The sequence below is a fragment of the Ovis aries genome, chromosome 24 (genome assembly GCF_016772045.2).
Source record: "Ovis aries strain OAR_USU_Benz2616 breed Rambouillet chromosome 24, ARS-UI_Ramb_v3.0, whole genome shotgun sequence".
Lineage (NCBI taxonomy): Eukaryota > Metazoa > Chordata > Mammalia > Artiodactyla > Bovidae > Ovis > Ovis aries.
The window spans coordinates 19,463,155-19,478,024 of record NC_056077.1 but is presented as its reverse complement, the minus strand read 5'-3'; the positions used below and the strand labels follow the sequence as shown (position 1 = coordinate 19,478,024).

The 14,870-nt window shown below is 42.4% G+C and overlaps 1 protein-coding gene across 5 annotated transcripts in view; it reads right to left on the bottom strand.

Moving 5' to 3' along the window:
- LDAF1 (lipid droplet assembly factor 1) overlaps positions 1 to 14,870 on the bottom strand; it is a 53,398-nt gene that overhangs the window by 32,309 nt on the left and 6,219 nt on the right. For 2 of the 5 annotated variants that reach the window (XR_009598354.1, XR_009598355.1), the window contains exons 3-6: positions 9,482 to 9,650; positions 7,661 to 7,799; positions 6,195 to 6,369; positions 1,680 to 1,927 (exon numbers count right to left, since the gene is read on the bottom strand). Coding sequence is in view for 2 of the 5 variants with exons in the window: in XM_027961415.2 (XP_027817216.1) it covers positions 6,288 to 6,369; positions 7,661 to 7,799; positions 9,482 to 9,650 (390 nt within the window). In the remaining 3 variants the exon portion in view is untranslated. Of the gene's footprint in view, positions 1 to 1,352; positions 1,928 to 5,469; positions 6,370 to 7,660; positions 7,800 to 9,481; positions 9,651 to 14,870 lie in introns of those variants that run through there. The other 3 variants (XM_027961415.2, XM_027961414.2, XR_009598353.1) reach the window with 2 other exon arrangements.

The window sequence follows — 14,870 nt, the reverse complement described above, 5'->3', positions numbered from 1 at the left end:
GCTGGATGAAGAACAAGCTGGACTCAAGACTGCTGAGAGAAATATCAACAACCTTAGATATGCAGATGATAGCACTCTAATAGCAAAAAGCCTTGATGAGGGTGAAAGAGAAGACCGCAAAAACAGGCTTAAAATCCACCATCATCCATTGGATCATCGAAAAAGCAAGAGAATTCCAGAAAAACATCTACTTCTGCTTCACTGACTACACAAAAGCCTTTGACTGTGTAGAACACAGCAAACTGGAAAATTCTTAAAGAGATGGGAATACCAGACCACCTTACTTGCCTCCTGAGATATCTGTATGCAGGTCAAGAAGCAGCAATTAAATCTAACATGGAAAATGGACTGGTTCCAAAATGGGAAAGGAGTATGTCAAGGCTGTATATCACCCTGCTTATTTAACTTATATGCAGAGTATGTCATGCAAAATGGTGGGCTGGACGAAGCACAAAGATTGCGGGGAGAAATATCAATAAACTCAGATATGCAGATGATACCATCCTTATGGCAGAAAGCAAAGAGGAATTAAAGAGCCTCTTGATGAAGGTGAAAGATGAGAGTGAAAAAGCTGGCTTAAAACTCAACGTTCAAAAAACGAAGATCATGGCATCCAGTCCCATCACTTCATGGCATCCAGTCCCATCACTTCATGGCAAATAGATGGGGAAACAATGGAAACAGTGACAGACTTTATTTTCTTGGTTTCTTTATCTTGATTTTGATTTCTTCAAAATCACTGCAGATGGTGACTGCAGCCATGAAATTAAAAGATACTTGCTCTTTGGAAGAAAAGTTATGACCAACCTAGATAGCATATTAAGACATTACTTTGCCAACAAAAGTCTGTCTAATCAAAGCTATGGTTTTTCCAGTAGTCATTTATGGATGTGAGAGTTGGGGCATAAAGAAAGCTGAGTGCTGAAGAATTGATACTTTTGAACTGTGGTGCTGGATAAGACTCTTGAGAGTCCCTTGGACTGCAAGGAGATCAAACCAGTCCATCCTAAAGAAAATCAGTCCTGAATATTCATTGGAAGGACTGATGCTGAAGCTGAAGCTCCAGTACTTTGACCACCTAATGAGAAGAGCTGACTCACTAGAAAAGACCCTGATACTGGGAAAGACTGAAGGCAGGACAAGGGGATGACAGAGAATGAGAAGGTTGGATGGCATCACTGACTCGATGGACATGAGTCTGAGCAAACTGCAGGAGCTGGTGATTGATAGGGAAGCCTGGCATGCTGCAGTCCATGGGGTCACAGAGTCAGACACAACTGAGCGACTGAACTGAACTGACTAAAGATCATGACATTTGTTCCATCACTTCATGGCAAATTAGAAGGGCAAAATGTGGAAACAGTGGCAGATTTTATTTTCTCCAAAATCACTGTAAATGGTGACTGAAGACATGAAATTAAAAGATGCTTGCTCCTTGGAAGTAAAGCGATGACAAACCTACACAGCATATTCAAAAGCAGAGATATCACTTTGCCAACAAAGTCCTGTGTAGTCAACATATGATTTTTCCAGTAGCCATGTACGGATGTGAGAACTGGATCATAAAGAAGGCTGAATGTTGATGCTTTCGAATAGTGGTGCTGGAGAAGATTGCAAGTCCCTTGGACTGCATGGAGATCAAACCAGTCATTCCTAAAGGAAATCAACTGTGATGATACCTGAAGGACTGATGCTGAAGCTGAAGCTCCAATACTTTGGCCACCAGATGTGAAGAGCTGACTCATTGGAAAAAAACCTTGATGCTGGGAAAGATTGAAGGTAGGAGAAGGGGACGACAGAGGATGAGGTGGTTGGATGGCATCACTGATTCAGTGGACATGATTCTGAGCAAACTGAGCAATTGTGGAGGACAGGGAAACTTGGCGTGCTGCAGTCCATGATGTCACAATCAGATATGACTTAGTGACTGAAAAAAAACACAGAAAAAATTTTTAAATGGTAGTTTTATTCTTAGTTTTTTTAAGGAATCTCCATACTGTTCTCCATAGTGGCTGTATCAATTTACATTTCCACCAACAGTGCAAAAGGGTTCCTTTTTATCCACACCATCTCTCTAGCACTTATTGTTTGTAGACTTTTTGATGATAGCCATTCTGACCGGTGTGAGGTAATACTTCATTGTAGTTTTGTTTTTCTCTAATAATGAGTGATGTTGAGCATATTTTCGTATGTTTATTAGTCATCTGTATGTCTTCTTAGGAGAAATGCCAGTTTAAGTCTCCTGCCCACTTTTTGATTGGGCTGTTTTTCTGGTGTTGAGCTGAATGAGCTGCTTGTACATTTTGGAGGTTAATCCTTTGTCAGTTGTTTTATTTGTTATTATTTTCTCCCATTCTGAGGGTTGTCTGTTCACCTTGCTCACAGTTTCCTGTGCAAAAAATTTTAATTGGATCCCATTTATTTTATTTCTCTGGGAGGTGCATAGAGGATCTTGCTTGATTTATGTCAGAGTATTCTGCCTATGTTTTCCTCTTTAGAGTTTTATAGGCTTTGCTCTTATATTAGGTCTTTAAATCCATTTATTTTTGTGTAAGGTGTTAGGAAGTATTCTAATTTCATTTTTTTACACATAGCTGTCCAGTTTTCCCAGCACCACCTATTGAAGGGGCTATCTTTTCTCGATTGTATATTCTTGCCTTCTGTTGTCAAAGATAAGGCACCCAAAGACGTGTGGGTTTATCTCTGGGCTATTAACTATAGGTTACCTATGTGCTTCTGTTCCACTCAGTTTCAAATAACAGTGCACCATGCACTTTGACAACTATTCTTTATGGGCCTATTCTGTGGTGGGCACTCTGCTGGGTTCTGTATATTATTTTATTTCATTTGTCCATCAAGGCCTCAGGCTCCAGTAGTGTGACAGACAGAGCCTGAATTGCAAACTTTGATTTGTATGTCACATCTTGGCAGAATTGGCGAATCATTTCAGCCCTGAACCCTAATTTCATTTACTCTAAAATCCAGAGGCTAAGGAAATATGAAGAATGACAAGCCAACAGATATAGCCTGTGATGTAAAGGACTTAGCACTTTTAAGTGCAATGGGAAAACACCTTGTACCTTGCAATTTGCAGCAAGGCTGTTTATGTGATCAGAAAAATGTCTTTAAATGATCTCTTGCCTACTCTCTGGATAATATTCCATAAGAAGGCTGTGTAAAGCTCTCAGCACTGAAAATACTTCCAAATCTTATATCCCCAGCCCAGATCTACTCTCTAAGCCATTGTTCATTTGACATTCTCTTGGTGTCAAAAAGGTGTATTCGACTTAATATGAGAAAAGCTCAGATGCCATCTCAGAAAATAGTATCACTGACTACCCACTGGCTCAAATTAAAAATTTAGGTGCCATTCTGTGTGCCCCTTTCCTCCACTACCCACATGCAATCCATCACCAAATGCTGCTAGCTCTCTACACTAGTGTAAACCATCCTCTGCTGTGGACCTCCGCAGACCTCCTAACTGGCCTTTTGACCCCCAATCCATCGGCCACAAGTGATCTTTAAAAATCTAAGTCTAATCTACATTTCTCTTAATGCAAAGTGTGAAATTCTTTATCATCTTCCCTTTGCTCTTTGCTGTAAATTTCTTACCCTATGAGGTCTTGCATGATGGGCTCCTGTCTGTCCTCCATTTAGCTTTTACTCACCAAGTTCAGTCACACTGATATCATTTCTTTTCCTTAAGCTCCTTCCAGTCTTGGGGCTTTGTGATCCTGTGCCCTCTGCTAGGAATACCTGCCCCCCAGCTCTTGGCATGGTGACAAATTCTCATTCTGTGGTTCAGAGATTGCTGTGGTTGACATGGCCTGCCCCTTCGGCTTTCTTTAATTCACTTATCATAATCTGATATTTTGTTTACTTGTTGTAGCAGGTAGACTGTAAGGTGGAGTCCATGATTCCCATCCGCGATATGTGTTCCTTTGTGTGATCCCTCTTTAGTGTGAGTGGGACCCGATTGCTTCTAACCCACAGAATGTGATGAAAGTAACAGGCTGTATGTGATTATGTGTACATGATTATGTGTTACAGCATGTAACGTCCATCTTGCTTACAGACCCTCTTCCTTGGTAGTTTTAAAGAAGCAGGCTGCCAGGTTATGAGCTTCTTTATGACAGGGATTGAGGAACTCAGCCCCAAAGCCTACAAGGAAATGCGTGCAGCCAATGACTATGTGAGCTTGGATATGGATCCTTTCCCTGTTGAGTCTCAAAGGAGAACCCAGCCCTAACATCACTGTTATTGCAGTCGTGCAAAGAACTCAGCTTAGAGAAGGCAATGGCAACCCACTCCAGTATTCTTGTCTGGAAAATTCCATGAACAGAAGAGCCTGGCAGGCTACAGTCCATGGGGTCACAAAGAGTCGGACACAACTCAGTGACTAAACAACAAAGGACCCAGCTAAGCCAGATCTCTATTTCTAACATACCAAAAATGTAGGATAACAAACATGCTCTTTGTAAACCGTTATGCAACAAGAGATAACTAATACACTTGTTAAGTGACTCCTACATTAGAAAGTAAACTTCAGGAGGCAAAGGGCCTTTTCACTCTTCATTTCTGAAGCTCAGAACCCAGCAGGGTATTTAGTTTAGACAGCTAGTAGCAGACACTTGCATGTAAGTAGGAAACATTCAATAAACGGTAACTTAATATTACACTCCCATGTATTGGCAGGGGTATGTAGTTCTTGTTCTTTAATAGAGTTGAAGTCACCTTTAGGAACAGGTGTGGCTGACTGTCATGGGATATAGAAAAGTACCAACTAAGGGCTTCATGTTCTCCTGAATCAAATAGCAAGTACCTGCTTCTGTCTGCCCTTTTTCCTTTGGGGTCAGATGGTCTTCCCATCTCTAATACCCTATCACTCCCACCTATGCAGAGTCAGAGGGGGCTTACCCACTCCCTCTCCTAGTTCCTGAATGCATATCTGTCCTTGCCCTGATCCGTCAGCATATTCCATCCCCCACTTTCTCCTGCAGTTGGTTCAGGGTTGCCCACGTGACCCAAGTCTGTCCAATCAGAGCCAAACTCAGAAAATCTGAATGTACTATTGGAAAAGAGCAGCCTCTTTGCCCAATATGGAGTGCTAACTATGAGGCTGATATAAAATTAGAGCTGCCGGGACCTCCACACGGGGACGGATTGTGTAAAAGTCATTTAAGACTGAGAAAAGTGGTGCTGAGAGATGAAGAGAGACAGATGTTTAATGATATCACTTGAGACCCTGGATCCAGCAGTGCCTAAAGACCTACCTCTTGGTTTTTTATTTCAGTGAAATGAATCTCTTCCCCCTCTACTTCCATTTTTTAAAGCCATTTTGAGTTTAGCGTCTACCATTAGCAACTAGAAAACCCTTATTACCCAGGATCTGCCATTAAATTGACACAGAAGGAATGAATGGGTATGATGTCTAGAGAGAATTCTGAAATAAAAATAAAGAAAAAAAGCTCATCTAAATAAATATTTATTTAATAAAATACCATAGCAAATAAACTACTGAAGTAGAAACCCCATAGGATTTAAAAATTTTTGTGGTTGTTTAGCATTTGCATAGGACTTTTTGAAGAAATGGCTTAACAAGACAACTTCCTTAATACAAAAGTGTCAAGTGCAAATATTTTAAATAGTAACATCACTGAACAGTATTCAATGGTGGAAATGATACCTTTAGACTTTGGAAAAAAAGCTCTTGGCCATAAGGATAAGATTGGACTCTATTTTCTAACTTTGTCTGAGAGGCCATTATTCCCAAATGCTATTTATCTTTCTGATAAAAGGCTCATAAGACAGAAGAACTTGTTCTGTTTTGGATTTTTCCCCCTATCTTTTTTTTCAAATGAGTGAAGAATAAGCAGCTCTCATTATAAAGAAAGAAAAAGTAAAAACAATCTATGGTTACCCAAACTGGACTTTAGATACAAGATCTGAGCCTTTGGGAATCAGGTCACTGGCCTGTAGAGGCTCAGGACCTTGTCAAAGTCAGGTCTGCATCTCTGGGGAAGAGATGAGAGGCTCAAAGAGCCACCAAGCCAAAGGGATTCTTTGCTGATTCTCCTTGTAAGGGTGGGTCAGCTGATGGAACTGACCCAGAGTAACAAGATCTCCAAAACTGTCTACTGTAGGACCCAACAAATAAGTGAAAAAGCTAGAGGACACCTCCAGGAAGTGTTTACCCAGTCCCTTGTAAGTCATAATCCCAAGCGGCAAAGATGATCCAACAGTGTTCCAGAGATGTTTGAATAAAACCTTTGGTTCCATTCAGCTGGTCATTCCTGGTAGAGCCCCTCTATGTGTGCAGACTTCATGGCCAGCGGACAGTCACCACTGGAGTTGTGTTGTGGCAACAGCCTGTTTGGTAACAAAAGGAAATGATTAGTTCTAAGGCCTCTTTAAAGAGCAATGTTGAGTGTACACGACTGAATAAATGACATTCTTTGTTGGTTTATTTTTGGCCGCTTCTTGCAACCAGATCAGATTTGGGGCTACACTAACTTTACAGATGAGGAAACTGGGGATGCCAGAGGTTAAAATGCCCGAGTTAGGGGTAGAGGTTATGATCCTTTTCCCTGTTCTAATTTGGATATTACATTTTCTCCAATTATTATTTGTGTCCTTACAACAATCCAGTGAGAGAGGCAGAGCAAGGAGTAGCCCTGTTTAACCCATGAAAGAAAACTGAGAACAGAGATGTTGGATAGCTAGTTCAAGATCACACAGCTGAAAAATGGCATAGCTGGGATTGAGACCCTGTGACCAAATCCTAATTAACTATTTCTTTACATCATTAACAGAAGGGAGATGTAGTAGGGGGAGAGAACTAGGTCTGTCTTTTTTCATCCCAGTGATGATAGGTTTCAGAGGAAAGTGAGAGCGGAGGTAACACTATTGATATTAACTTAACTGGCTCCATGGATTCTCTCTGAATTTCAAGTAGCCTTCCTAACACTGATACTGCATGGTGGGGAACTACGGCACACACCAGAGCTTGGCTGACCAACACACATTCTTAAAGCTTTTTTCCTTGTGGGTTCATACTCCATTTCCCAGCCTCCTTTCCAGTTTAGAACAGCCATCTGCCAAAATTCCAGCCAATGAGGTCGTTTGGGGTAAGAAAGTGGGAGGTTCTGGGAAAGATTTCATTTACTTGACAAAAAAGATCACACTCAATTGGTGAGGGAGGGCTCATTTATTTCTCCCTTCATCCTGCCTTGAATGTGGTTGGTTGAGCCAGGGCCACAGCAGCTTTCCTGTCATCATGAGGTGACAGGTCAATGGGGTAACACAGAAAAGCAGAAGGTGCCTGGTACCTTGAGGACACTGGGTTGGCTCTGTGCCAGTAATGAGCTATCTCCAGCTTTTTGCTATACAATAAAAATAAATTCCTATTTGTTTAAGCTAGTATCTATTTAGGTTTTTCATTACTTGCCACCAAAGCATTACTACCTTACTACCTGATAATTAAAAAAAGAAAAAGAAAAAGAAAATTGAGAAGGAAACCTCACTTCTCCATAAGAGATGTGAGGATACTAGGCACTTCCTAGCTTTGGAGACTGAGTGTGATGTGACCAGGGTTAGGGTGTTATTTGTGAAAATCTCCCCAAATGGTAAAGACTGAGTTATTGCACTGACATGCACCTACCTGAGAGAAAACCAGTAGTTGATCAGGCTGGAGACTACCATGTAGGACACCATGATTGTCCCTGACATGACGAGTGACACAAAGCCCAAGCCACAGAGGACACAAAGCAGTGAGAGGCCGCCCACAGAGATGACCAGTCCTAGAGGAGAGCAAGTGAAAAGAATCATTCATCTAAAACAGACTGAAGATGCCAAACCCTGTACCAATGGGTTTAGAACAACAGTTAATTCAGAAGCTTTAAGTGAAGAGATTTCCCATAAAAATCCAGACTTCTGGCATTGCTTAAGAAGGGAGATAGTCTCAATACCCATATGAGCATCATTGCATGGCACCAACTGACTGGCCTTCCAGTTTCCTCCAGGCCCCACTGTACCCAACTGTATCATTCTTGGACTGCTTTGTTCACTTCTGCTATCTGCCTTGCCCATGGGTATTTGAATTTGAAACCCCCTCACCCTCAAGGTCAAGGATGGACTCCCAATGGAATCCTCTAGAAGGAGTTAGCCAAGGCAGTAATAGGGGTGGTAAATTATGTCCAATGTTTCAAAGTGCCTAACAAATACTATAATTCGCACTTATCTACAACTTATGGAAATAAAGCCTATGCAGGCTAAGTAAAATCTAAACATTTGATTACGTCTTTTACAACCCCACCTGGCCACCATTACGCAGTAACCGTAAGGTAAGGATCATTTTACCCAACATTATTTTTAATGGGAATATTAATGAGTTAGCATCTAATAAGTGCAGATCAAATACATTTTTATAATATGGGATATATGGGGGAAAATAGCAAAAGGTACTACAGAAAGAGCACAGCTTTTTATAGTTGACATGACTGAGTTTAACCCTAGTTAAGGATTTATAGTATGAATTCCTGGGCTTCCTTAGAGTTCTAGTTTCTCATCTGTAAAAGGAATATAATAACTACCTCTAAGTGATGGCATGACAATTAAATAACCATCACACACGTGACAGTCTGTGGTAGTTTTTGTCTGCTCAGCACACTTCCTCTTGCCTTCCTCATGGCCAAATTTCCCGTTCCAGTGTAGATTTAATAACATGGCAAATGCTCCATGGAAGACCTCCTTCCCCTTGCCTCACAAGTGGTCAAATTGCCCACCTGGTACTCCACAGTGACAGTTTCAGGGATGGACCATGGAAAGGAAGGAAAGTAGAGAAAGTAAACAGATGTGCTGCCTCTTCATAAAGATTCACAAAATCCTAGATCAGTATTTTTCAAAGGATGGCTAACCACCACAAAGAAATGGCAAACATCTCTTTGTGGATTGTGATCTGGTTTGAAAAGGCAAACTGAGCCGATCAGATTTACTTTCTCGGTAATTTTAACTTAGCAACTCAGGAAGAAGCTGACAACAGGCAGGGGGACGTCAGGAGGAAAGGTGAAGGGGGACCCTCAATACTCAGCAAGGCACCTGGCATGCAACAGATGCTCAGACTGCAGAGTAAACGGCTTCTCTGTTTAATGACAACAGTTAGCATTCATGGAGAAGCTACTCTGTGTCAAGGACTGTGCTGAGTACTTTACAGAACTGTAGGTTTCAATCCTCACAATGATCTGAGACAGTATTATTACATCCCTAATCTTACATATGAGGAATTTGAGGCTCACAGAGAGTAAACAACGTGTCCAAAATCACACTGGGGGAGGTAGAATTCTAACAGACTCCAGAGTCCATGTTTTAACTACTCTGACAAGCTGCCTTGGTTGATGTGACTTTGACAAGAACAGCAACATTTGACAGCAGTGGCAGGTGCCCTGAGTCATTTTCCAAGAGGGTGAGTAACTGAGTAGGATACCTTCCAGTAATATGACTCCCACTAAAGCAGCCAGGGAGGTAAGCACCACGAGGAGCAGGAAGAAGCCGACAGGAACAGCTGATACGGCAACAAACACCAGCAAGGTGAGGGTCAGAAAAGGATGCCGGTCCAGGTACTGACCCACTGGAGACTGCATAAAGGAAACCACCTGTAGACAAAGCAGAAGAGCGGGTGTGAAAGCCATGTCTGAATGCCAGGTTGATGAATTTGCCCGAACTGCAGGAAGTATAAGCCAAGGTCATAAGGTTGGAAGGCCCGCTGATAAGAAGTCAACAATAATAATCCTCCCAAGACATGAATTGCCCCAGCAACAACTTAAGGCAGCTGTGGACAGGGGTAAGTGTGAGGGCCCACCCAACCTCAAGTCTTGTGAAAGAAGGAAAGACCCAGGCACTACTGCTTCACACACACCCTCTCGGAAGACATACTCAGCATATGCTCTGATGTGGTGGCTCAGATGGTAAGGAATCTGCCCATGATGTGGGGAGACAGGGGTTCGATCCCTGGATTGGGGAGATCCCCTGGAGAAAGGAATGGCAACCCACTCTACTATTCTTGCCGGGCGAATTCCATGGACAGAGGAACCTGGGGGGCTACAGTCTATGGGGTTGTAAAGAGCCGGACGACTGACTTCAACATATGTTCAAATGGCTGCTTACCTCACAGCTGAGGCTACTGAGGGAGGTTAAGTCCTGGCTACTTGGCATCACCTGGGAGCCTGTTGGGGTTTTTTTTTTTTGGTGGGGGGGGGATCTTTAATGAATTTGTTACAATATTGCTTCTGTTTTATTTATTTAGTTTGGCCAGGAGGCATGTGGGATCTTAGCCCCCCACCCAGGAATCAAACCCACACCTGCACTGGAAGGTGAAGTCTTAACCACTGGACTGCCAGGGAAGTTCCTGGAAGCTTGTTAGAAATGCAGCATCTTGGGCCCCAACCCAGATGTGACAAATCAGACTCTGTTTTTTAACAAGAGCACCAGGTGATCTGTACACACATTAAAGTCTGAGAAACAGTGGGGATGAAATGACTCGCCTAGAGTCACATGGCTTCCAAGTGGCAAAATCTAGGCATTCAAAGCTAAATCTTTCCCTCTGGATGTCACATGTTTGCAATGGCTGCCATTTCATTAGGAGAAAATGTTATGTCATCAACCTGATACCCATCAAGCCACAGCCTCATGACTGCTGAGAGCTTATGCTGTGTTAAAAGGTAGGTTATCTTCCTCCATCAGGCAAAAGGGTTTCTGGAGCTTGCTCAGTAGGGGAGGGCCGCTTTAATACAGAGCAGGCCCTCGGTATCTGCTGTGAGATCTCACTGTATCTCACTGTTCGCTGAACCCATGGTAGGCAAGGAGACAGCGGGGAAGCTGGGAGAAAACTCGAAGAGCTGTAGGAACTGCAGACACGTTTCTCTCTCCAGGCTGGCACAGGAGCCATAGCAGCAGATATAGCATAACATAATCACAGCACCACACATCATAACACACACCCCAATACAACACAACACAGCAGAGCCTCAAGGGCGCACCAGGCAGAGCTTAAATGTGATTAGAGAACAAAAGTAGCCCATGGCCAAGCAAGTACCTCGTGAGGCACATGCGCAGTGCTATAAGTGATCTCAGCTGTTACATAATCATCATTTACAAAACATGGGCCAAGAGCGAGAGGACATGGGGCAAGACAGCCTGACCACACCATCTTAGCTAATCTGCTCTTACAGCACCCTCTTAAGGGTAGGCTTCCCTCATCTTCTTAGGCTCCATGCCATCTCTCTCTCTCCAGTGCTGGCATGCTGGTTCCCATTCCCTTGAAAGCCTCCATCATTCCAGAACTCTTCCCCATCAAACATGGTCCTTCCTTTGGGCCATGTAGGCCAGCAGGTAAATTGAAGACATAATTCAAGCTACAGTAATCATGGGTGCCACTAATCAAAACACATGCTCCTAAACGACTTGTTCACCCAAGTGATTCAGGAAGTTGGAGACAAGCTGGAAGGCATGAGGGTTCTGTAGTTCAAGTTGATGATGAAAAAGCACAGGACTCACTCTGCTTAACTAGAAAAGGAGCCACAGCTATCGGTCTTGGGGCTTCAGTATTGACAGACTTTACTTCCTGCCCGGCCACAAAATGGTATAAGGTACACTGGTTACATCGCCTCCAGCTACTCCTTTCTGACAAAAGCTATCTAAGACTTTGCTATTCAGCTTCTCTTGTCAGAGGCTGACTGTGTCAGGAATCACCTCTGAGCTAGAAATACCGTGTGGATACTCCAGCATCAGAACCCAGTGAGATCTTCTGGTTAGGGCTGTTAAGAGGTGAGAGAGAGGCAGAGGGGCCATGGGAGTAGGGCTAGTTCTTCGAGCTGCCTCAGATCTTGGATGCTTTCCAGCTCTAATCCACAGATACCCTGAGTAAACCCCCAGATGTCATCTGGCAGAATAAACTGTTCTCTCTGATCCTCATAAACAAGAGACCCAGCAGTCACAGTGGGGAGGAGCAGATGAGGCTGGAACACCAGAATTCCAGGCTTAGGACTTCATACCCAGACTGTCCAGTACAGTAGCCACATGTGGCCCTGAGCACCTGATACATGGCTAGTGTGACCAATAAACTAGATTTTTAATCTAAATTTAAAAATTGCTACTTGATTCAGTCATTGAAAACAGTTAATTATATTTCAAATAAGTTGGGTATGTTTCAAATAGTTTTCCAATTATACATTTTATGAAATCTGAATAGAGACCAAGTATCTCCAATGGAAAATTAGCATGTGAATTGAGAGGTGCACTGAGTGTATTTAAAAAAGAATGCTTCATGACCTAGAAGGGTGAGATGTGGGGAGGTGAGGGAGGCTCAGGAGGGAAGGTATACATATATCTATATATGTATATATATGTAATTATGACCAATTTGCATTGTTGTATGGGAGAAACACAAACTTGTAAGGCAGTTTTCCACCAATTAAAAAATAAGTAAAATTTGTTTAAAAAGTAAGATCTCTCACCAATGATTTTTAATATTGATTATATGTTGAAATTATATTGTGTTTATATTGGGTTATATAAAATATGTTATTGAAAATTAAATTTACACAGTTCTTTTTATGTTTCTTAATATGACTACTTGAAAATTTTAAACTATATATGTGGCTCACATCCTATTTATATTGGAAAGTGCTCACTCAAACTTTATCTAGAAAAAAATAAGAAGCAAACTGCTGGCTTTGGGGCAAGACTGCCATACAACCAAAGGAATAATTGTTTTGACTAATGTAAACATTTTAATATTTTTTATTGGCATATAATTGCTTTACAATGTTGTGCTAGTTGCCACTGTACAACACCATGAATCAGCCAAAGTATACAAATATCCGGTCCCTCTTGAGCCTCCTTCCCACTCTTCCATTCCACTCCTCCAGGTCATCACAGAGCACTGAGCTGAGCTTCCTGGGCTATAGAGCAGCTGCCCACCAGCTATTTCACACATGGTAGCATATATATCCAACATGATTTTACACGTCGTAGCATATAGATCCAACCAGTCCATCCTAAAGGAAATGAGTCCTGAATATTCACTGGAAGGATTGATGTTGAAGCCGAAACTCCAATACTTTGGCCACCTGATGCGAAGAACTCACTCACTGAAAAAGACCCTGATGCTGGGAAAGATTGAATGCGGGAGGAGAAGGGGATGACAGAGGATGAGACGGTTGGATGGCATCACCGATGTAATGGATGTGAGTTTGAGTAGGCTCTGGGAGTTGATGATGGAGAGGGAAGACTGGCGTGCTGCAGTCCATGGGGTCGCAAACAGTCGGACACAACTGAGCAACTGAACTGACTGAGCATATATATGTCAATGCTACTCTCTCAGTTTGTCCCACTCTTCCCTTCCCCCATGTCCACGTCCATTCTCTATGTCTGCATCTCTATCCCTGCCCTGCAAACAAGTTCATATGTACCATTTTTTTAGATTCAAAGGAATACTTTTTTAAAAAAGATGAACCTGGCAGTCCTGTGGAAGAGGCAACAAGGAAGATTTGCAGGGAAACTAGCAAGAGATAATAATGGCCAAAACTAGGTTGATGGCAGAGGAGGAAGACATGCTGTATGACAGAGGAATGAAAAATGAAAAATCAACAGGACCATCTGGCATGGGGATCCAAGAGGAGAAATGCAGGAAGGGACTACTTATAGTCCTTAAAGAAATCTAATTTTTTCTTAACCTCTTCTAAATCTGGGGCCTACAACCAAAAAATATAAAGTCATTCAGATATGCAAAGACACCAATTTGAGATGCGCACAATTAAGCCCAGCAATTGTCTTCCCTTAGGGAGGATGGCCCTGCTCTGACAGTCTATCTCAGAAGGGGAAGATATGATTCAGTTATGCCTAGTAATAATAGAGAATATTCATTAAATACTCAAGTGCCAAGTACTATTTTAAGGACCTTCAATAAACTTCCTATTTCTGTCTACAATGCTACGAGATAGATAACAAGGGAAAATTTAACATTACTTACATTTGGGAATTAGAATATAGCAATTAACTTTTCATTCTCCCAGGCAACAGAGGGTGACACAATGGAAGGACAGAAAGTGGAAGAGCTTATCACTCACGAACATTTTCCATCCCTACCTTGAAATAGATCCAGGTATTCTAATCAAGATTTTACAGGCATGGCGCAGTGCTGAATAACCCAGGAATGCAAAGTTGGAACAGACTGGCACCATTAAGTGCCAGACTCTGTGCTAAGGCCTTCTCAAATAGCATCTGAGATCATCCTCACAACAAATCTATGAGACTGGCATTGCTTATTTTAGAGGAGATGAGATGTAGAGTCAGTGAGCCCGAGCAACTAGCCCAAGGTCGGACAAAGATGACTTATTTTAAAATGCACACATGAGTATGGGAGGTTCCAAAGTAGGGACAATGTGGCCAGTGTTTAAGGACATAAAGCCTCCACCTGGAACTATTTAGAAGACAGGCTAATTCCCTGGTCTGAGAACAAAAAAAAATGATCAGTATCCACTGTCCTTTGCTACCAGAAGGGCTCTGGAGGGCAGAGGAATCAGGATTATTTAAAATCACTGGTAATGACAAATCCAAGGTTCTATGTGATAGTTTCTTCTAGATTATGGTCCTATAATTCAGGATTGGAACCCAGGTGCAAAGGAGGTAATTCAAAAACATCCTTTGTGGAAGGAAAGGGCCAGCATGAGAGCAAAACTATTTTGTCACAGGTAATCCACATGGAGATAGCACTGACAGGGTGGGGCTGGGAAGCGGTATCCGCCAAGCCCATGCTCGCTCTCTCTTCTCTCCTCTCTGAAAACTGGCTCCTCCCACAGCAGGGGTATACCCCT